This window comes from Phyllostomus hastatus, unplaced genomic scaffold, assembly GCF_019186645.2.
Source record: "Phyllostomus hastatus isolate PE091 unplaced genomic scaffold, TTU_PhHast_1.1 phas_scaffold_760, whole genome shotgun sequence".
NCBI lineage: Eukaryota > Metazoa > Chordata > Mammalia > Chiroptera > Phyllostomidae > Phyllostomus > Phyllostomus hastatus.
Window position 1 is genome coordinate 454,171 of NW_025334040.1, and position 20,860 is coordinate 475,030.

The 20,860-nt window shown below is 50.1% G+C and overlaps 3 gene segments (V, D, J or C); all 3 read right to left on the reverse strand.

Annotated features, from left to right (window-relative positions):
* Nucleotides 1-250: 250 nt before the first annotated feature.
* LOC123810837 lies at nucleotides 251-768 on the reverse strand. The segment is given in 2 exon segments: nucleotides 251-570; nucleotides 674-768. Coding segments are annotated over 2 exon segments (366 nt in total).
* Nucleotides 769-6,207: 5,439 nt separating this feature from the next.
* On the reverse strand, nucleotides 6,208-6,761 carry LOC123810971. The segment is given in 2 exon segments: nucleotides 6,208-6,569; nucleotides 6,673-6,761. Coding segments are annotated over 2 exon segments (366 nt in total).
* Nucleotides 6,762-13,570: 6,809 nt separating this feature from the next.
* LOC123810838 lies at nucleotides 13,571-14,113 on the reverse strand. The segment is given in 2 exon segments: nucleotides 13,571-13,890; nucleotides 13,994-14,113. Coding segments are annotated over 2 exon segments (438 nt in total).
* Between the last annotated feature and the right edge of the window lie 6,747 nt (nucleotides 14,114-20,860).

Here is a 20,860-nt window from a genome sequence, read left to right on the forward strand (position 1 = left end):
CCTCACTCCGTCATGGGTCTAGGGACAGGGGACGAGAGGAAGCCCATTGTGCCAGGGTCACATGGGACACATGGGCACACCCTGGGGGAGACTGGTGGAAGCATGTAAACAAGAGTCACTGGACATGGGAATAGGGCCCTGGAGCCCCTCCCCTTACTGTGCTGACCATTTCCACCCTCTCTCTTTCCTTGTCACTAAAGCTGAGCCATTCTGAGCACTACAGGAGTTTTTGTTGCACTTCCCCATGGGTTCACATCACTGTGTAAGTATAACTACCCATATCCAGAGCACAGTAATAGTCGGCCTCGTCCTCAGGCTGGGCCCCTGTGATGGTGAGGACGGCTTTGTTTCCAGAGATGGATCCGGAGAAGCGCTCAGGGACCCCAGAGGCCCGGTTGTATGTGAAATAAATGAGCATGCGGGGAGGCTTGCCTGGGGTCTGCTGGTACCAGCCAGCGTCATGACCACTAGAGACTGACCCAGAACTAAGGCCACATGTGAGCTTGACCGTCCGTCCTAAAGAAACAGACAGTGATGGCTCCTGGGTCACCACAGTCTGAGAATCCACACCTAAAACCAACAGGAAAGACATGGCTGTTGTTATGGGTGACTAGGTCACCCAGAGACCTTGCTTTGTTGTGTCCCCCAAGAATGCAGAGTCCCTTCCTCTGACCTGAGCTGTAAGTGAGGAGCCCGAGCAGGAGCACCGTCCAGGCCATGGTGGGGACACTCACAGGACACGGCCTCCTCAGGGTCCTGGGCTGGAGGGTGGTGTCCTTGGAGCCTTTTCATGCCTCCCAGACCCATTAGGAGGAGCGTGTGCTTCATGCAAATCAGCTTCCTCTGTCTTTCTGCCCCAGTGTCACCCTGATGTCCCCTGGGGAGATCTGGAAAAAGACACATGCTGCTGCCTCACAACACCAGTGACTCTGCTGTGACTAAGGCCCTGAATGTAGAGTGTTGACCTCTGTCACCAAATCAGTTCCCCCACATCCCTGATGGCCTTAATGCTAAATGTCTTTGTGAAGCGTCTGAGGCCTCCACGATGAGATGACTGTGTTTCCCTCTGGCCCTAGTGATCTAGCTCATCTCAAATCTCACTCTGTCCCTCAGTTTAGAACATTTTCTTCCTTCTTCAGTGAAAACTACCACCTCCTCCTACAGGGAGTCCTCAGGGAAACCAGAGTGTGCGTGTGGGGAGCGAAGGAACGGGGTCTTCCCTCACTCAGCTCTGACCCAGCAGCTTCAGTGAAGGAGCCGACCAAGGCTGAGTGTGGACACAGTGTCACTATAGACCATTGAAATGAATAAGAAAGAACAGACTAGTAAGAAGTAACAACAGAAAGGATGACAGAAAAATGTGAAAGCATTTATTATCAATTTCTTCATCAGTACATTTGCAAGTGTAGCAGCAAATGACCCAGAGGTTTGTCACTTATACACTGTCTCAGGTTTTCCCCAGTCACCATGTGTCCCTTTAAGGATTAAGACCCAGTGTGGGATGGAGGGAATGATAGGATGGGTGTGGGGACACTCCCAGGACCCCAGGAGCCCCTCCTACATAGGAAGGAGACAGAACAGCACCCCCACTGTGGGTCCTGAGGGACACAGCCTGACTCAGGGAGCACTTTCCTCATGAGGTGCTTTCACCTCTGAATGACACCCTGCTGCAGGCTGACCTCGGCCTCTTCACATCTGCTGCCCCCAAATTCCAGGTCCATCGCCACCCAGAGAGGTGAACATATTCTAGCCTCAGCCTAAATCCTCCCTGTGGGTCGAGGGAAATTTTTCTTGATGAGACACGGCTTCTTCTTGCTCATATGTTGAGTCATTTCTGAAAATATCAGCTATAATAACATATGAGATAATTTGGGTAATTCTCCAATAATTCTTTTGAGTTAAGCTTCTTTGATTTGCTAGAATGAAAACATTAACTTAGGCAACATCATCTCTCTCTCTCTCTGGCAGGGACAGCACTGTGTAATCCAGGACCAGAAGCAGGGCTAGAAGGTGGCAGAATTAATGGGACGACCCACCAGCTGTGCCCCGATGGCACCAGGAAAAGGCAGTGCCAGTGCTTCCCCCCATGTATCCTCTCAGGGTCCCCGGGAGCAAACTCCTTCTGCAGTGAGTGAAGACGTGACAGAAGGATCCAGGCCATGGTGGGGAAGCCCCAGAGCTCTGCTAGCTGAGGCCTAATCATTGACATCCAGTCTATCCCTGCTTAGGCGTCTCCTACCCTATGCCCAGGGACAACCGTACGGCATGGTTTTTTTTTTTTTTTTTTCAAGGACATTTAGTTTCATTGTGTGATTGTCCACCTACCTTGATCTATGAATCAGTCCTGGGCAATGACTACATGAGGGGAGGAGGTCAAGATACGAAGCATGTGTGTGAGTCAGAGCTGAGTGCTCATGTGGCTCCTGGGGACCAGGTGCAGGACAGGCACACTTCAATGAGGACCCTGCCTGCCTAAGTGAGCAAACTCTGTACAGTCCTTTCCCAGGTTGCCTAGGCCAGAGCACTTGGTTTGAGGCCCAGGCTACCACCACCCCCTAGTGGTCTGAGGAGTAACATCCTCCAGGTCATTTCACATCCCCAGCTGTCCTGGGAGGGCTCTGCTGTTTGCTGTTGGGACTTTCTGATGTCACTACACAGGGTAGTAGGATGAGCAGGTCTCCTCTGTGAATCTGAGTTGAGTCATTAATTTTTTCAGCTCACGAATGCCCTCCTTGGAGCTACATGAAATGCTGTGTTCCCAGATGGTGAAGGATTACAAGATAGTTGAGTTTCTTTCTGTCAGGCCCCTGGGTCTGTTGCTGGTACATGACCACTCTGAGTCACTTTTGAGGTTTAAAGTTCCTCAGGGAGCCCCGTTAGTTCATAGCTGGTCACAGTTCTATTTGGGTGATTCTTTCTGGTTGAAACATTCAGTGTTGTTTTTGTTGTTGTTTTCATTGTCACTGTGAGGGTTTCCTGTTGGGTCCCCAGCCCCAGGGACAGGCCTTGGCTTTCTCTTCCAGCCTTTGCCATGAGAACGCAGCCCTGGGAGGAGCTCACACTTTCAGCTCGTGGTTCCTCCTGCTGGTTCTCACTTACCCTTGACTCTGATGCTGACAATACTTTCTTCTGGCTCTAAGGAACTTAATATATATTTTGTCTAGTTTTGTAATTATTTTTCAGTATAAGGATTGATATCAAAAGAACAGTATTATGAATGGTAGTCCACTCCTTCTTAGAGGTCCTTTAGCATTATGGGATTTAGAAACACTCGTTTCATATTCTGTAGTCTCCATTGGTCCTGATCTACTTACTGCTGACATTATTTTGTATTGATTTCATCGCAGCAGAGTGGTTGGAAGAGCAGATCCTTTACAAAGTGATTCCTGTGATGTTCCCAGTCCTGACAGGGCCCCGTCCCCACTGGGGCAGCATCACTGACCACACTCCCCACTCTGCGCTTCACATCTCCATGACGTTCTGTTCTTAGGGTGCCTCAGGGGTGTGGTCCCCACACGTGTCTTCTTCCTTTTTGAACCCCCAGCTATTGTGCTCCTTCTTGCAGACACATTGCTTTTGGTACAACAGGGAGACCAGTGAGTGAGTGAGTGAGGAGCTGGATGCACCACACTAGTTTCTTCAACCAAATGAGGGCATTTCAGGACAGTGCCTCAGGGTCTGGGGGCAGTGTGGCCTTCTAAAGCCGTGTGACCAGTAGAGAGCCCACCCCCTGGGAACCCTACCCTGGGAGGAGGCAGTGGCGGTGACAGGGGATGTTAATGAGCAGGTGTGGAGGCAGATAGGAGGGACTGGACGCCTTTCCTTGCACAGCCGCAGAATCCTGTGTTTGTGCTGCTCTCCCACTTTTCCATTGGCCCTTATTTCCCTGTCCCAGAGCAGGGGCTGCCACGAAGGTCCTGACCCACAATGACTCCTCCAGCATCTTGCCTGAGCCAAGCATCAGTCCTGAGTCCACTGTGCGCCCTGTCCAGCGGCTGCTCATGCTGCCCCCTTCCCCCTGTAGTGTCAGAAGTAGCTCTGTGTTTTAAGTGGGGACAAGGGGCCCCTTTAGTGGATAAGTGCACCCCACGGACCTCCGTGGGCCCCAGCACATACGGCCCCGAGCCTCAGCACCATAACTCAGTAGCTGGTAGCCAGCTGTTTTACCCGTGAAACAGTGACAGTTCAGGTGAATCCCAGTGAGTGGGAATGAAGAGCAGCGATGGTCCTGGGAGTCCCTGTGCTGTCCCACAAGGAGCGTGTTCCTGTGATACCTGTGAAGGGGGCTGTCCACCCTTTGGTGTCTCGGGGCCACACTGGAAGAAGAAGAGTAGTCTCAGGCCACACATAAATACACAAACACTAACAACAACCGATCAGCAAAAAGAGTCCGTACATACTTTTCTTGATATCTGGCAGAGCCGATAAGAAAAACTGTTCTCACATTGTAATCCTATTATGCAGTGGTCTTTCACTAACTTTCTAAAATAATCTGGCAATGGTAATTGAAGCCACACATGCATACAGATACCAAGAGTGAATTTTACACGTTTATTTTACATGATATTGGGACACATAATCACCAAGAAATCTACTAAAGTTTTAGGTAAATTTATGATTTTGTTTTGGGCCCCATTCACAGCCATCCTGGGGCACATTTGGCCCGTGGGCCTCACTGTGGAAACCCCTGGTCTGTCAACTTGATCATGTCTGCGTGTAGCTCCTTGTCACCTGTTCACAGCAGGCTGGGATTCTGAGTGTAAAATTCACTTTTTACACTTCAACATGATGGAGATGGAACCGAAAAGGATTATTCTGAGCCATTCGGAGCCCAACTGCATGGGACACCCTGTCACCTGCGCTCCCCACCCACTCACCACTGATGAGTCCAGCCCTGCAGCCACCACTGTCCTCACGGGGCTGCTGCCCTTGCAGCTCTCCCAGAAGAAAGTTAGTATAAATAAATCTTTGCATAACTTCCATTCACATTTTCTCTGGCATTACATTCTTGCAACAGTAGGTCGTATTTAAAACCTAAGAAGCTAACTTTGGTAAAATAATATTAACTGAACTGCAGGTTGGATATAAATTTCATGAAATACCCAATATACTCTTTTTCTGTCTATGGGACCAGTCCAGGAATCCAGTAATGTGACAAACATTACAGAAAACAAGCACAACCAATATACATATTCCGAACATACTAGATATGATGCTTTATTCTTTTATTTTGTGTAGCCTTGATATAAAGTTTTTGTAAGATTTTTTAACAAAAATGAGAATTGTTAATAAAAGGACAATGTCACTCTCTGCTTCTCTGCTCACGGCCCAGAGCCAGGGCGCCCTGGGGAACCTGGTGTGGAGACACCACCTGCAGAACCTCCCCTGTCCCTGCACCAGGGGAGGCGGCCCAGGGCTGGGAGTAGTGTTTCTGGAAGCCACTTCTAAACAGGTGTCTTCTCAGAGCAAAGTATTCACATAAACCATGGAAATCTTCTCAACTTCTGGTTGTAGTTTTCAATTTGAAAAGAAGGAATAAAAGAAATCAAGTCACAGTTTTCATTGATGGTCTGAGATTTTAAATCTGTTTCTAAAGGTTCCTGGATTTATGAAGATTGATTTAGGAGACATTGTGACCTGGATTTTAACTATATTAAATATCAAAGAGAAGTTTCCAGGAATGCTTTTATAATTATAGAGGTAGAGGCAGTTTTCAAACTTTAGTGTTGATAAAAATGTGTAAGTGACTTGTTAAAATACAGATTTTGCTCACAAACACACAGCTCTGCCACAGGAGGTCTAGACAGTGGACCAGTACAACCTGCAAGCTTCCAGGGACACTCTCACTGAAATGCTAAATAAAATATTCACAACGTCCACAGGGTGAAATCAATACATGAGAGTACATCTTGTTAAAGCTTCTGGAACACAGGCAGGACTACAAGGGGCAGGGAGGGCTCTGAGTCTCTCTGATGGTCAATGTGTCTGCACTCAGCCCTCACCCCGTCAAGGTTCTAGGGACAGGGGAGGAGAGGAAGTTGATTCTCCCAGGGTCACATGGAACACATGGGCACATCCTGGGGGAGACTGGAGGAGGCATGTGGAGAGGAGCCACTGGACACGGGAATGGGCCCTGGAGCCCCCTGTACTTGATGTGTTGACAGTTTCCACCTTCTCTCCTTCCTTCTGTCACTAAAGCTGAGCCACTCAGAGCACAAGAAGAGGTTTTGGTAGCACTTCCCCATGGGTTCACATCACTGTGTACGTGTAACTAACCAAGTACAGAGCACAGTGATAGTCGGCCTCGTCCTCAGGCTGGGCCCCCGTGATGGTGAGGACGGCTTTGTTCCCAGAGATAGATCCAGTGAAGCGCTCAGGGACCCCAGAGGGCCGGTTGTTTGTGTGGTAGATGATGATGTGGGGAGACTTGCCTGGAGTCTGCTGATACCAGGTGGGGTAGTAACCAGTAGAGACTGACCCAGAGCTAAGGCCACAGGTGAGTGTGACTGTCCCTCCTGGAGATACAGACAGTGATGGCTCCTGGGTGACCACAGTCTGAGAATCCACACCTAAAACCAACAGGAGAGACACGGGTGATGTTATGGGTGACTAAGTCGTCCAGAGACCCTGCTTCGTTGTGTCCCCCAAGAATGCAGAGTCCCTTGCTCTGACCTGAGCGGTAAGCAAGGAGCCCGAGCAGGAGCACCATCCATTCCATGGTGGGAATGCTCACAAGACACTGCCTCCTCAGGCTCCTGGGATGGAAGTAGGTGGCCTTGGGGCCTTTTCTTACCTCCCAGACCCATAAGGAGGAGGAGATACTTCATGCAAATCAGCTTCTACTCTTGGTACTAGAGTGTCATCCTGATGTCCCCTGGGGTGATGTGGAAAGAGCAGATGCTGGGACCTAAAACACACCAGTGAAGATACAGTGACTCAGACATTGATTGAGCAGAGTGACCTCTGTAACTACCAAATCAGGGAGTGAGAAGGGTGAGGAGTGGAAGGATCTGGGTCATGATGGGGAAGCCCCAGCACTCTGGCTGCTCAGGCCTGGTTGCAGGAACTGAGACTCTCTGATGTCCAAGGGTCTGTAGTCCAGTGTCCTGCACCTCTCATCAGCCGGGTTTCTTCACGCAGATTTCTTTGTGCTGTGAGTCAGTCCACCTTACCCTGTCTGTCTGCACATCAGGCAGGAACAACTTTTTGAAGGGGAGATGGATGTGAAGCAAGAGTGTGAGTCAGACCTCAGGACTCATGTAGCTCCTCGGGACCCTGGTGATGACAAGTGACACACTGTGTGGATGCTGCATTCCCAAGTGGGCAAGATTCAGAAAAGAATTTTCCTTGACCTCTGGCACTGGGAGAGTGGGATAAGCTCTGCTTTGACTTCCTGATTTGGTCTCCTGACATCAAACCAACTCCATATGCCTCTTTTCCCTCACATGCAGGCAGGTCATGTCGACATGGAGCAGTTTTTTCCCAGGGCTTTAACATACTTTATTATTTTCTTACAGTTTCTGCTTCTTTGCTGAGATTTCCCACCTGTTCTTTCATTGCAAGTGTATGTCACTCAAATTCTCGCTGAGAATGTATAAATGTGTATGGGGATGGTTGATATTTAGTGTCTGACCATAAAGTAGATGTGTGTTCATTTATTTAGATCTTCTTCATGTATAACAGGTATTAGTTGTACCTCTCATTTTTAGAGAACTTTCAGTTTTTTAGTTTTATTTTTAAGTGTTTCTTATTTCTGATGCCATTATGATATTTTAAAATGTTCTTGTTAATTTACAAGTTTTCTTGTTAATTATTGATGGTTTATTCCTGTGTACATTGGTATTCAGTTCTGCATGTTGTTTTTGTGTCTCAAAGCCCTGATTAAAGCTTTTAGGGAGGAAACATCACTGAGTCTCCCCGGGTCTCAGAGCCAGTCACTGCTGGTACCAGCCAGTGTTCGCACCTCCAGCATCTCCACTGGGAGACGTTTCTCCTGGAAAGGACTCTCTGCTTCTGAGACAGGAACAGCTGAGACATGGTGGTGATGGTGAGTCTAAATGAGAGATGAGGGGAAGGTCAGATTGCTGTTTAGAGGAAACTCAAGTCTTATTTGCAGAAGTGACAACAGATGACACCTGTGAGGGAAACTTGATCCCAGGCGAAGCAGGGGTGAGGTTCCCTGGCAGGGGGAGCACAGGTACCTTTAGTCTCACCAACCTGTGACTCTCAGCACGGTGTGAGCATCAGGGCTGCTGTAATGGACTCAACACCAAGGCCAGCCTCATCCTCAGGCTGCAGCCGAGAGATGAGCAGGTGCCCTGCACTGGTCGAGGTGTCTTTTGATCCAGAGAAGCTCCTGCAGGCCCTGGAGCTCTGGTGCTTGTCTGAGTCTGGGTGTTATGACAGGAGATGCTTGGAAGGGTTCCGTGGCTTCTGCTGGTACCAGTTCGTGTGGTAGCCGCCAACATTAAATCCACTTCTGAGGGTGCATGGGAATCTCACTGATGTTCCTGGGGATGCAGACAGGGAGGGGCAGAGTCAGCATAGGCTGGCAGAGGGGACCTAAAAACAGGCACATTCATGGTTGGTGGAGCAGGTACTCAGGTTAAAGTTCCTCAAGGCTCTGTTCAAGTGAAGGAACATGCAAGGTAAATGGCTGTCCTGGACCCAGAATCCTGTCCTTACAAGTGCAGTGAGAGAGGAGCTCGAGGAAGAGAGGAGTCCAGGCCATGGTGCACAGAGTCCCTGAGCCCACAGTGGGGCTGGGCTGCCCAGGCCTCCTTTTCTTCCCATCCCATGCCAGGGGAGGGGCTTCCCATGCAAACGTGTGTCCATCCAAGAGCTTCCCAGCCCCTCCCTGAGCCCTGGTGCTGGAGCTCAGCCTAGGCTACAACTGAGGAGGATGGGGGTTGGCTTTGTCCCTAGGGAGAGCTCTGGGGGGAAGCACCTGCTGAGGCCACACAAAGATCCCAGCTCAGGGGACTCTGCAAGGCCTGAGAGGACACAGTGACTGTATCTCCATCAGTGAGTCTCCATCAGTGAGCACAGTGCCCAGTTCCTAGGCCCCCATTCCTTTGAGAGAATGATCCTCACTGAGCAAGTGTTTAGAAGCTCCAAGGAGGTACCATCGCCACCTGCTGGTCCTGGCCCAAAGCCCTGAGGCCCAACTAGGTTCTGCTGCTCACCAGGTGGCTGCCTGTAGCCACACATCTGGGGTCTCATGTGTAGATACTGTTGATCAATCATGTGGTGGGTAATTACCCTACTTCTTTTCACTGCCAGAAAGAGTTTTGGTCTGTGGGAATCAAGAACATATAAAAATAACTATTTCAGATGTCAGCATCCCAGAATACACAGGAGAAACAGTTAACCCCTGTGTTCCATGAAGTCCAGGGTCACACAAGAGGAGCAGAGTCAAATGAGTGTGAAAAGAATTTTCCAGAAAGTGAGGCTGGTGGCATATTTAAATCAGGGAAAAGCCTTAGAACTTTGATAGGGAACAGAGAATATCCAGGGATTTGTGAAGAACTAACACATTGGTGTGCTCAGCATTTACCAGTGTATATACTTCTTTGCATCAAGAATCGATTTTTCTTTTTCTGTATTTGCAGTATTGTGCATATGCTGCCACATTTATTTTGCACATTTTGTCCTAGTCATGCATATACTATGCATATATACTCTTTTTTATGTACATGTATTTTAATGTTCTGAAACTCCTGTGCATTAAATCCACTGCTGTCACAGCACTGACTTGTGTTCCATGTTCCCAAGGGCTGGCCGATGGAACTGATGAGCTGATGAAAGTGAGGGATGGACAATGGGTCCTCGTCATGCAGGTCTGAGGATCACGGAAGCACACGCTGGGAGGAATGAAATCCAGACCGTGACAGAAATTCTCACCTCCTCATTTCTGGCTGTTTTGCCCTCACCTCGCTTTGCAGAAGCCTCTCCACTGTGGATGCAGAGCACACAAACCCATCTTCACTTCTTTCAAGAATGTTTCCATCATGCTTTTGTGGGATTGGGGATGTGGAGCTGTATACTAGAGTTTCATGGGTCATATGGTTCTCTGTATGTAACATGTGTGGACAAATGATTATGTTATGGAACCTTAGTGAAGGGAGACACCAGTGCACATTCACCCAGCTGTCCCGCACTCAGCACTGTGTTGGCTCTCGGAGGGCATCTGTCGTCCTCAGCCTCCCCTGCCATCTCCCTGTCCCTGTGGTTCTTCATTCAGGTCCTGGCGACTCATCACAACCTCTCCATTGTCTCTGCCTGAGACCCTGGACCCAGGTCCTGGCACTGTCCCCTTCCTCAGCCCTGGGGCCAGTACCTCACGTACATGGTTAATTAAGGAGATGAGGACTCACATTCATGGCACTTTCCTGCTTTTCAGTCTCTGGGGTCAAATGTTTCACACTTCCTCTAGAACTAACTCAGAACCTGAATACCAATATGCCCAGAAAGCAGAAGTCCTTCTATGGGCCTCAGATATGTTCCTTTTCCCAGATCACACATTTAGGTGCCCAGATATATTCACTCAACAAACATGTTTGAGTTTGTCCTTCATGTCAGCCTGTGTTCTGGATCTGTAGTACATTGGTAACAAAACACAAAAACATTTAAAATCTCAGTTCTCATGGAGCTTCTACACCAGTGGGAAAACCCACAGGGAACAGAGTCACTGTCATCACAAATGTCCCCAAGTGGCTGGAATCCCCACCAGGCCCGGGATCCCCCTCAGATCTGGAGGCAACCCCTGATGGCTGAGAGACAAGAGCCTCACAAAGGAAGGACAGTGCTGAACTGAAGGGCCTCCCACAGGGTGTCCTGGTCCTCTGGCCCAGATGCAGGGCTCCAGGGATTCTGTGCTCATCCCGTCTCACTCACCAGGGTGCTGTGCACCCAGCTTTATTTAATTTTTGGCATTATCGTCACAGTGGTAGTTGAAATGCATGCATATGATGAAGCCTGTCTCTGATTGTAAAACTCCAAATTGTTGCCTCCCCATCATGATTAAATAAAAATCTTTACTGTCTGATTCAAGGTATCTGGGGGCCTGCCATGAACTGATGCGTGTCTCCTGCCTCACTTTCCCATCTGTAGTCCATAAAAAACACAAATGGATCCTGTTTGCAAGTGATTCTTAACCCTGAACATCTGAGTCTCATTCCGTTACACTCTTCACATCTCTCGGCTTACATCCTGAGTGCCCTTTCCCCGGGAGACCATAGGGGGTCTCTTATCCAAATTGAGACTCTGGCAGTGTCTGCTCAGAGCTGTTGGATGACAACCCTCTACCACTGGGCAAGGACGCTCTGTCCTGGAAGAAGCAATCACAGCAGAACAGTGCTCCATCCCCTATGGTCCACCCTTGTACTGTTTAGATCCACCAGTTTCTGTCATCTGTCTCATGAGGTGTTCTTGCAGGACCTTTGGGCAGGTTTCAAGGGCTTAACCATGGCAAGAACTGTAGCATCTGCTGCTAGGTAGGTCTCAAGCAATAAGGATGCTGCTTGTCCTCTCCTTCCCCTTCCCGTGCTGATTCCCTGCCCTTTCTAACCACCAGGTCCAGGTGGCTACCTCGCAGGGTGGGTCAGAACCTCCTCCTTGAAGGGTTTATGCTCAAATCCACTTCCTTCTGAGGACGTGTTTGTTGTTGCTGTAGCTGTTCTCTTCCCGTCACAATCGGGGAGGAGAGACTCTCCAAAGCCAAGCTCAGCACTTCTCATCCCCATTCTGTGAAAGCAGCCCCACCACGTCCTCATAATCAAAGTCAACTGTCCCTGCCAGTTTGGTGACTTTTCATGTATAAGTCCCAGTAGAGCCGACCTTGGAAATGTTAATATTTCTCTTGTGTTCCTGGAATAAATATTCCTCATCTCCCTGCAGTAACGTGAGAACCCACAGAGACCAGCACGGCAGGAAATGGAGTCAGAGACACCCAACGTGGACCCCAGCCCTGACAGAAGGAGTGGTCTCTCCTCTGCGCCCCTTGTGGTGCTGGGGTCCAGACAATGCTGCAGGTCAGGACGGAGCACCATGTCCATAGTCACAGGTTAGGCTTTTATACACCACAGGTGTTGTTCAGCCACCGTAATGGGTAGCCTAATGAGGTGGATCCTGAGTGAGGATAGTAAGGAGTTAGGGAAGCTGCTTGACGAGTGGAATATGGGAATGGAAGAGAAAATATATAACAGGAGAAGCAGTTTGAGCAAGTACAGCCAGCTAGTGAATCTCTAGCTTTTATGTTAACTCACCAAGGAGTAGGAACAAAAGGGTTACCTGTGCTGGACTGTGATAGGGCAAACCAGCATTTGTCCTGGTCCCTTGTCAATATGTTCTTAATAATAAAGCTCACCAAAAATATCCTGACCCCTCTATACACACATTTTGATGAATCATACATTGCAGGACACCTGGAAAGTTAATGAATATTCTGTTAAGACCCCCTGCTGAGATAAAAACCCTCAGGACAAGGATCCCTGGGGCCATCTCATTGGATCCTTATGTCTCTGCTCTTTCTCCCAAACAGTAAGTGCCCCATGAGACTTGTAACCAGGGAAGCAGTGGGCAGTGGCCCCTTGTCCTGGGCTAAGACCCTGTAAATGTCTCCAAGGGCTCTGTTTATAAAAATTTACTGCATTGTGTTTTTCTATTAGAGTTTATCCCTCTCATACCCTCTTCTACCCCCTCCCAACCCCGCAGTCACCCCACTCTTGCTGGTGTCTATGAATTCTCTCTTGTTTTCATTTTTCCTCCATCCCTCCATCCACTCCCCTCTCCCCCATGGAGCTGGCAGTGCGCTGTGTTCTCTTCCTTGCATGTTCCAGTCAGAATCAGCATCACTGAGAGTCTGCATATTTGATGACCTCTGCCTGTTGGTCTTTCTCTTATCACATCTTTGCAGCAGGCTGTGATTCTGAGAGTTAAATTAACTTTTTACACATCCAGTTGAGAGAAATGGCACTCAGAGAGATTATTCTTAGCCATTCAGAGGCCAAATGCGTTGTACACTCTGTCCTCACCCACTCACCACTGACATGACCAGCCCTGGAGCCACCACTGTCCTCACAGGGCTGCTGCCTTGCAGCTCTCTGACCCTGGGACCCCCACAGAGCTGCTGAGAGACATCTCTAGAGCACTCATTCCCATCTCTGTAGCCCTTCCCAGGAAGTCCCTGGGCTCTCTACACCTGGGTGACAGTGACTAGAAGAGCTCTTGAACTGATGGTTTGTCTGTCACACACCCTGTCCAAGTGCAGCCCAAACAAGCTCCCGCTGGGCCTCTACCAGGGTGGGCTCACCCCTTCTCACTGTGCCCTGACAGCCTCTGTCTCAGTCCCCACACAGGGCAGCCCACACTCAAGGCAGGGGTCACACAAGAGCATGAACAGCAGGAGGTGGGGCGCAGGCTGTCTGAGTGGTTGTCTGCCTTCTGACATGCAGAGGTTCACACCTCTCACTCACCACACACACTTTCTAGGGCTTCTGTTCAGCTTTGCACACACAGGAAGAGGTGAAGCTGTGGCTGAACCCAGAGTTTATGTCTCATTTCCTCCTCATCATCTCTCACTGTGGTAATGGCTGCTGTGCCACAGAACACAGGAGTACTCAGCCTCGTCCTCAGGCTGGGCCCCTGTGATGGTGAGGGTGGCTTTGTTCCCAGAGATGGATCCAGAAAAGCGCTCAGGGACCCCAGAGGGCCGGCTGCTTGTGGTGTAGAGGAGTGTTCGAGGGGCCTTGCCTGGGGTCTGCTGGAACCAGCCAGGATAGTTACTACTGGAGACTGACCCAGAGCTAAGGCCACAGGTGAGTGTGACTGTCCCTCCTGGAGACACAGATAGTGATGGCTCCTGGGTGACCACAGTCTGAGAATCCACACCTAAAACCAACAGAAAAGACATGGGTGTTGTTATAAGAGACAAGATCACCCCGAGACACTGCTTTGTGGTGTCCTACAGGAATGCAGAGTCCCTGCCTCTGACCTGAGCTGGAAGTGAGGAGCCCGAGCAGGAGCACCATCCAGGCCATGGTGGGGACACTCACAGGACCAGTCCTCCTCAGGTTCCTGGGTTGGAGGGTTGTGTCCTCGGGCCTTTTCATGTCTCCCAGGCCCATTAGGAGGAGGAGGTGTGTCATGCAAATCAGCTTCCTGTCTCCTATCCTGCTAGTGTCACTGTGGTGTCCCCTGGGAAGATCTGGATATGGGCAGATACTATGACCACAAATATATAATTCACTGCACTGTGACTAAGGTCCTGAATGAGGGGTGTTGACCTCTGTCACCAAATCAGTTCCCCCATGTCCCTGGTGGCCTTAATGAATAATGTCTCTGTGAATTGGCTGTGGCCTTTATGATGGGATGATTGTGTTTCCCTCCTGGCCCCAGCGATCTAGTTCATCTCAAATCTCATCCATCCCTTAGATTAGAACACTTCTTCCTTCTTCAAGGAAAACCATTCTTGTCTTATTGGCAGGAGGTAGCAGGCACTTTCTCCTCCTACAGGGAGTCCACGGGGAAACCACAGAGTTCATGTGTGGGGAGTGTAGGCACGGGGTCTCCCCTGACTCACCCTGACCCAGCAGCCGCAATGGAGGAGCGACCAGGGCTGAGAGTGGACACAGGGCTGCACCACCAGGCGGGGAGGGCGGCTCTCCTCTGGGCTAAGAAGCCACCAATTATGTGGCACAGCTTCATTTTAACTGAAGATCGTAAGTAAAGTCACCATGAAGTCCTGAGATACTTCACAACATCAAACATGCAAAGTAGGAAACTATGTCTATGATCAGAAATAAAAATAACTGTAAATCATGCTTCTGTGTGAACATGATGGAACTTCTAAAAGCTCTGTTTCCCTCTGCATTGGGCTGAGGGGCCGAGGGAGGGAAGGGCGGATGAGGGATCTGGGACGTCAGAGGACGGGCAGGAGGCAGAGCATCTCCAGCCTTCAGGGAAGACCGCACAGTGGGTGCGTCAGAGGGAAGTGATATTCTGCCTTGGGGTTCACTTAGAAATTCCTAGTAAACTGTGTGTGGAAGAGCCCTCAATGCTTACTTTTCCTTTCCCTTCATATGTGTTTGAGACCTGAGCTCATGGGAGACAAAATACTCACACCGAATTATTTCTCCCATTATTCAACTGGATCTGTGATAGTGTGGAGAGAAATTAGAAGGGTACACCCATTGCACTTTGAGATTAGGAAAGACACAAGCAAAGCAGAGAGCTGAATGTGTGATTAATACCAGTCCCATCGGTCATCACTCCATTGAAATGAATGAGAAAGGACAGACTAGTAAGGAATAGCAACTTAAACATGGAGGGGAAAAGCAACTGCATTTATTACCAACTTCATCAATACACTTGCAAGTGTAGCAGCAAATGACCCTGAGGTTGACCAGGGGTACAGGCTGTCTCAGGCTTTCCCCTGACACTAAGGTGCCTCCAAGGATTAGGAGCCAGTGTGGGATGGAGGGAAGGATAGGCTGGGTGTGGGGACTCTCCCAGGACCCCAGGAGCCCCTCCCACAATGAAGGAGATGGAACAGCGCCCCCTGTGGTTCTGAGGGACACAGCCTGACTCAGGGAGGAGCTTTCTCTGGGTGGAACTTTTACTTCTGAGAGACACCCTGCTGCAGGGTGACCTTGGCCTCTTCATGTCTGCTCTCCCCCAGAGTCCAGGTCCATCATCACCCAGACAGGTGAAAATATTCTACCCTCAGCCTAACTCCTCACTGCGGGTCAGGAATTTTCCTTGATAAGACATGGATTCCAGTAATATGTTGAGTCATTTGAGAAAATGCCAGCAGTAATCATAACTGAGATATTTAGGGTAATTTTCCATACTTTGTTTGCATTAAGCTCCTTTCCTTTTCTAGAAAGAAAACATTAATATAGGTGACATTCTCTCTCTCTCTGGCAGGGACAGCACCATCTAATCCAGGACCAGAGGCAGGGCTAGAAGGTGGCAGAATTAATGGCACAACCCACCAGCTGTGCCCCTGATGGCAGCAGGAAAAGGCAGTGCCAGTGCCTCCCCCCACGTATCCTTTCAGGGACCCCGGGAGCAAACTCCTTCTGCAGTGAGTGAGGACATGACAGAAGGATCCAGGCCATGGTGGGGAAGTCCCACAGCTCTGCTGCCTGAATCCTAATTGTTGAAATCGAGACTGTCCCTGCCTAGGTGTCTCCTACGCTATCCCCAGTGACAACCGTAGGGCACATATTTTGTTTTAAGGAAATTTAGTTTCATTGTGTGATTGTCCACCTACCTTGTCTGTGAATCAGGTCTGGACAATGACTACATCAGGGGAGGAAGGCAAGATATGAGGCATGTGTGTGAGTCAGAGCTGAGTGCTCATGTGGCTCCTGGGGACCAGGTGGAAGACAGTCACAGTTCACTGAGGACACTGCCTGCCCAGGTTTGCAAGGGCCAGTCTACTCTTTTCCTATCCTGACTGGCCCAGAGCCCTAAGCTCTCAGGTCCAGTCTACCACCTCCTCCTGCTGGTCGGAGAGGAAACACCCTCCAGCTCTTCTCACCCCTGCAGCTGTCCTGGGAGGGCTCTGCTGTTTGCAGTTGGGTCTTTCTGATGTCACCACCAAGGGCAGTGGAATGAGCAGGTCCCCTCTGGGAATCTGGGGTGAATCATTAATATTTTCAGGTCACTAATGCCCTCCATGGAGCTACATGAAATGCTGTGTTCCCAGATGGTGAAGGATGACATGATAGTTGAGTTTCCTTCTGTCAGGCCCCTGGGTCTGTTGCTGATACATGACCACTCTGAGTCACTTTTGAGGCTGAAAGTTCCTCAGGGAGCCCCATTAGTTCATAGGTGGTCATAGTTCCATTTGGGTGATTCTTTCAGATGGAAACATTCAGTGTTGTTTTTGCTGTTGTTGTTGTTGTGAGGGTTTCCTGCTGGGTCCCCAGCCCCAGGACCAGGCCTTGGCTTTCTCTTCCTGCCTTTGCCATGAGAATGCAGCCCTCGGAGGAGCTCACGCCTCGTGTTCTTGGTTCCTCCTGCTGGTTCTCACTTACCCTTGACTGAGATGTTGACAATACTCCTGACGTTTGATGAATTTAAACTAATTTTGTCAAATTTTATAAATGTTGTCAACACAAGATTGATAAAAAATAAAATTATTATGAATGGCATTCCACCCATTTTTAGAGGTCATTTCTCCATTGTGGGATTTAGAAACCTCGTTTCATAGTCTCCAGTCTCCATTAGCCCTGATCTAGTTACTGCTGACATTATTTTGTATTGATTTTGGGTGCACAGCAGAGTGTCTAGACAAGCAGATCCTTTACAAAGTGTTTCTCATGATGTTCCCTGTCCCCAAGGGGCCCCGTTCCCACTGAGGCAGCATTTTGACCACACTCCCAATTTTGTGCTCCACATCCCTGTGACCCTCTGTTCTTAGGGTGCCTTGGGGGTGTGGTCCCCACAGGTGTCTACTTCCTCTCTGAACCCTAGGCTGTTCTGCTCCCTCTTGTGGACACATTGCTTTTGGTGCAACAGGGAGCCCAGTGAGTGAGTGAGTGAGGAGCAGGATGCACCACACTGATTTCTTCAAACCAGATGAGGGCATTTCAGGACAGTGCCTCAGGGTCTGGAGGGAGTGTGGCCTCCTGAAGCCATGTGAGCAGCAGAGAGCCCACCCCCTGGAACCCTGCCCTGGGAGGAGGCAGTGGGGGTGACAGGGATGTGGGTGAGGAGGTGTGGAGGCAGATAAGAGGGGCTGGACGCCCTTCCCTGCACAGACACAGAGTCCTGTCTTTGCACTGCTCTCGAGTTTTGCCATTGGTCCTTTTTTCCCTGCCCCCAGAGCCGGGGCTGCCACCAGGGTCCTGACCCACAATGACACTTCCAGTATCTTGCTTGAGTCGAGCCTCAACGCCAAGTCCCCTGCTAGCCTTGTCCAGAGGCTGCTCACACCGCCCCCTCCCCTCTGTAGTGTCAGAAGTAAGTCTGTGCTTTAACTGCGGACAAGCAGCTTGTTCAGGGGTAAGTGTACCCCAAGAATGTCCCTGCACCCCAACACACATGGCCCAGAACTTCAGTACCATAAGTCAATAGCAAGAAGCCAGCTCCTCTCCTGGTGAAAAAGTGACATTTCAGGTAAATCTCTGTGAGTGAGAATAAAGGGCAGCGATGGTCCAGTGAGTTTCAGTGCTGTCCTGAAGGACAGTGTCCCCATGGCAACCTTCAACCATGGTGTGCAGGTGTTGCTAACATATGTGTCACAGGGTGGGATTGAGGTACCAACCCAGCACCCTGTCCCACGTGGTGCTTCCCTTGTTCACTCCCCCCGTCTCCACAGCAACATCAGTCTCCTCTGGGTGATGCCACCGTCCCCACCGGGGCTGCCAGCCTTCACGCTGCACCTCCCCTTTCACTGTTCTAGGAATTGGACTTCTGATAAAGCTGACGTCACCTTCTATCTCTTCCTTCCTTACAAACCTTTAACGGCTTCCTGGTGTCCACCCCTTTCTTGTTCATGTCCCCTCTTGTCACACCCCATAATATGCTTTATTCCTACCACATGTTGACTCTGGCTTCCCTGTATGGTGTCCTGAGGAGGGGACCCTGCCTGTCTGGCCTCTCTGGCCAGTGCTGTACCCTGAGCTGCAGACCTGAGCCTGACACAACGAGCCTGACACAGTACCTGTTCAGGAAAACGTTAAGGATGGACAGACCTCTGTATCTATTGTTTCCCTGGTCTGACCCAGCTGGACTCTGTCCCTGTTCAGACTGGCCCATCCCAGACTCTGTCTCCAGGGCCTTTGATGCAGGCTGACAAGGGTGCCCATCTAGGGCCAAGCTTGGGAGGATGAGGCTGCATTCCTGAGCTAGCCGTCCTGACTTGAGTGCTAGGGCCTAGTTAGGGCTCAAACTAGCACATGTGCTGTCCCCACCATGGGTGTCAGGTGCTACAGTCAGGGTCACAGTGTTGGCTGGTCCCACAAGTTCCAGTCTCACTTCCCTGCAGGCTGCAACTTTGTGGGAGGCTGTGTAGGGCCTCACTGTGACGACCAGCTTTGGGTAGAGCCCAGAGGTGCTCTGCAAGGCTGTGTTGCCAGACACCGTAGCCTGAAAAGCAGGCCAGGTCCTCTGCAGGCTGGTATTTGCTTCTACAGTCCAGAGGTCTGTGGGCATCGCCTGATCCTTGTTTGTTCCAGGACTCAGTCCCAAGACCCACCTTGGTGCAGTTTCCAGGAGAAGAGGTGGTGACAGGTGTAGTCACAGCCTCTGACAGTGTGGGCTCGTGACAGTTGGGAAAGACACAGGGTGAATGAGCCAGATCCTGATGCCGAGTCTCCTGCCACCTGTGTAGTGAGAGAGGTTGGTGAGGGGTCCAGGTCATGGTGGAACCACAAGGCTCAGGGTGAACAGCTTCCATGCTGTGTCATTCCCCTGCCCCCCACCCCAATCCTGGAGATGGAGGGGACTCAGTGCAACTCTGTCCTGCTACCCGTGGTTGTGTTTGTCCACGTAGGACACAGAGCTCAGCCCTTCTTGTTGAGGCCGGCCTGTTTGGAGATGGAGAGGATGTGTGCTCAGTGAGTCCCCTGGGGCCCTAGTGGGGGAACGGCTGCTTGTGAGCACAAAACAGACACAGGGAGATGAGTGTCTGGGTTCCCAGTCCACGCTCAGCCATGAGCCCCTCTTCAGGCTGTTCGCCATGCGGTTTCCTCTCTTTCCACTTGAATCCTCCCCTGCCCGCTCTAGGGCCAAGTGGGGAACATTCATGAGGATAGATTAGCATGCATGTGTGGTTTTCTGGACTGAGTGGAAAATGAGGGGGCACCCGGGAAGTAGAAGAAGAAGGTAGCCAGGGGAGATAAACAAAGAAGGAATGAGCAGGGTCAGGAGACTTCAGAGCTAAGGGATTAGAGAGGGTCAGGGAAGGGAAAGGGAATGTGCCAGCCCCAAGCAGGAAAAGTCTGGAATACTGTCAGCGGCACTCTGAGGAGGGGCCAAGGGAGATGGGGCATGTTGGGAAAGGGGGGGACGGTGAGCTCAGAAGGGAAGCTTCAGTCAGAGATGGAGAAGGTCCTGTCCCTCAGAGAAGACTGGAAGAGCAGCCCACAGCGGAATTGGGCAAGTGTAGAGGGAAGTTGAGGTGCAGAAGAGGTCTTTGAGTTCTTCTGTTTGCTTTTGCTTTGTTCTCAAACAAAGAGGAGCCTCTCCCAGCTCCGCAACTGTCCTCCCAGGGAAGCTCCAGGTTGCAGCTCTGGGAGGTTTTTCTCTAATCCCAAGTCCTTAGTTCTTCTCTCAGAGGTTCCTCTTAGGCTCCTGTCTGCCAGCTGTTCTCCTTTTTATTTTGTACGATCCTCATATTTGCTATTAAGCATATACATATACATACAGAATTTGCCCTTTGGGTGGTTGGGAGCTCTTAGAAATACAGAAATTCCACCCTCACTCCACACTCATGAATCAGAACCCACATTTTACGAGATCCATAGACGGTTCTTACCCACCTTAGAGTTGAGAGACACAGGTCCGGGGCATGCTCAAAGACACTGGCACGATTTTGGACTTGGGTTATGCCGATAAGGGATCTGTTACTCTTCCCTCTGACACGTGCAGCTACTCTCCCTGTCTCCCTCTTTGCGGACTGAAATGCCAGGGACAGCGTCCGGGGGGTTCCCAGTGGCAATGGCAGGCATCTCCCCTGACTTCATAAAGTGCACAGACGAACACGGTGTTGTCTGACTAACAAGATGGATTACGGAGTAATGTCACTTCTTTATTTGACTAAGAAACCTTCGCTTTACTGTAACACTGCATCATAGAGAAATCACAATGATATTAAGCAGGCGTCCGAACATGTGTGCCCTTTTAA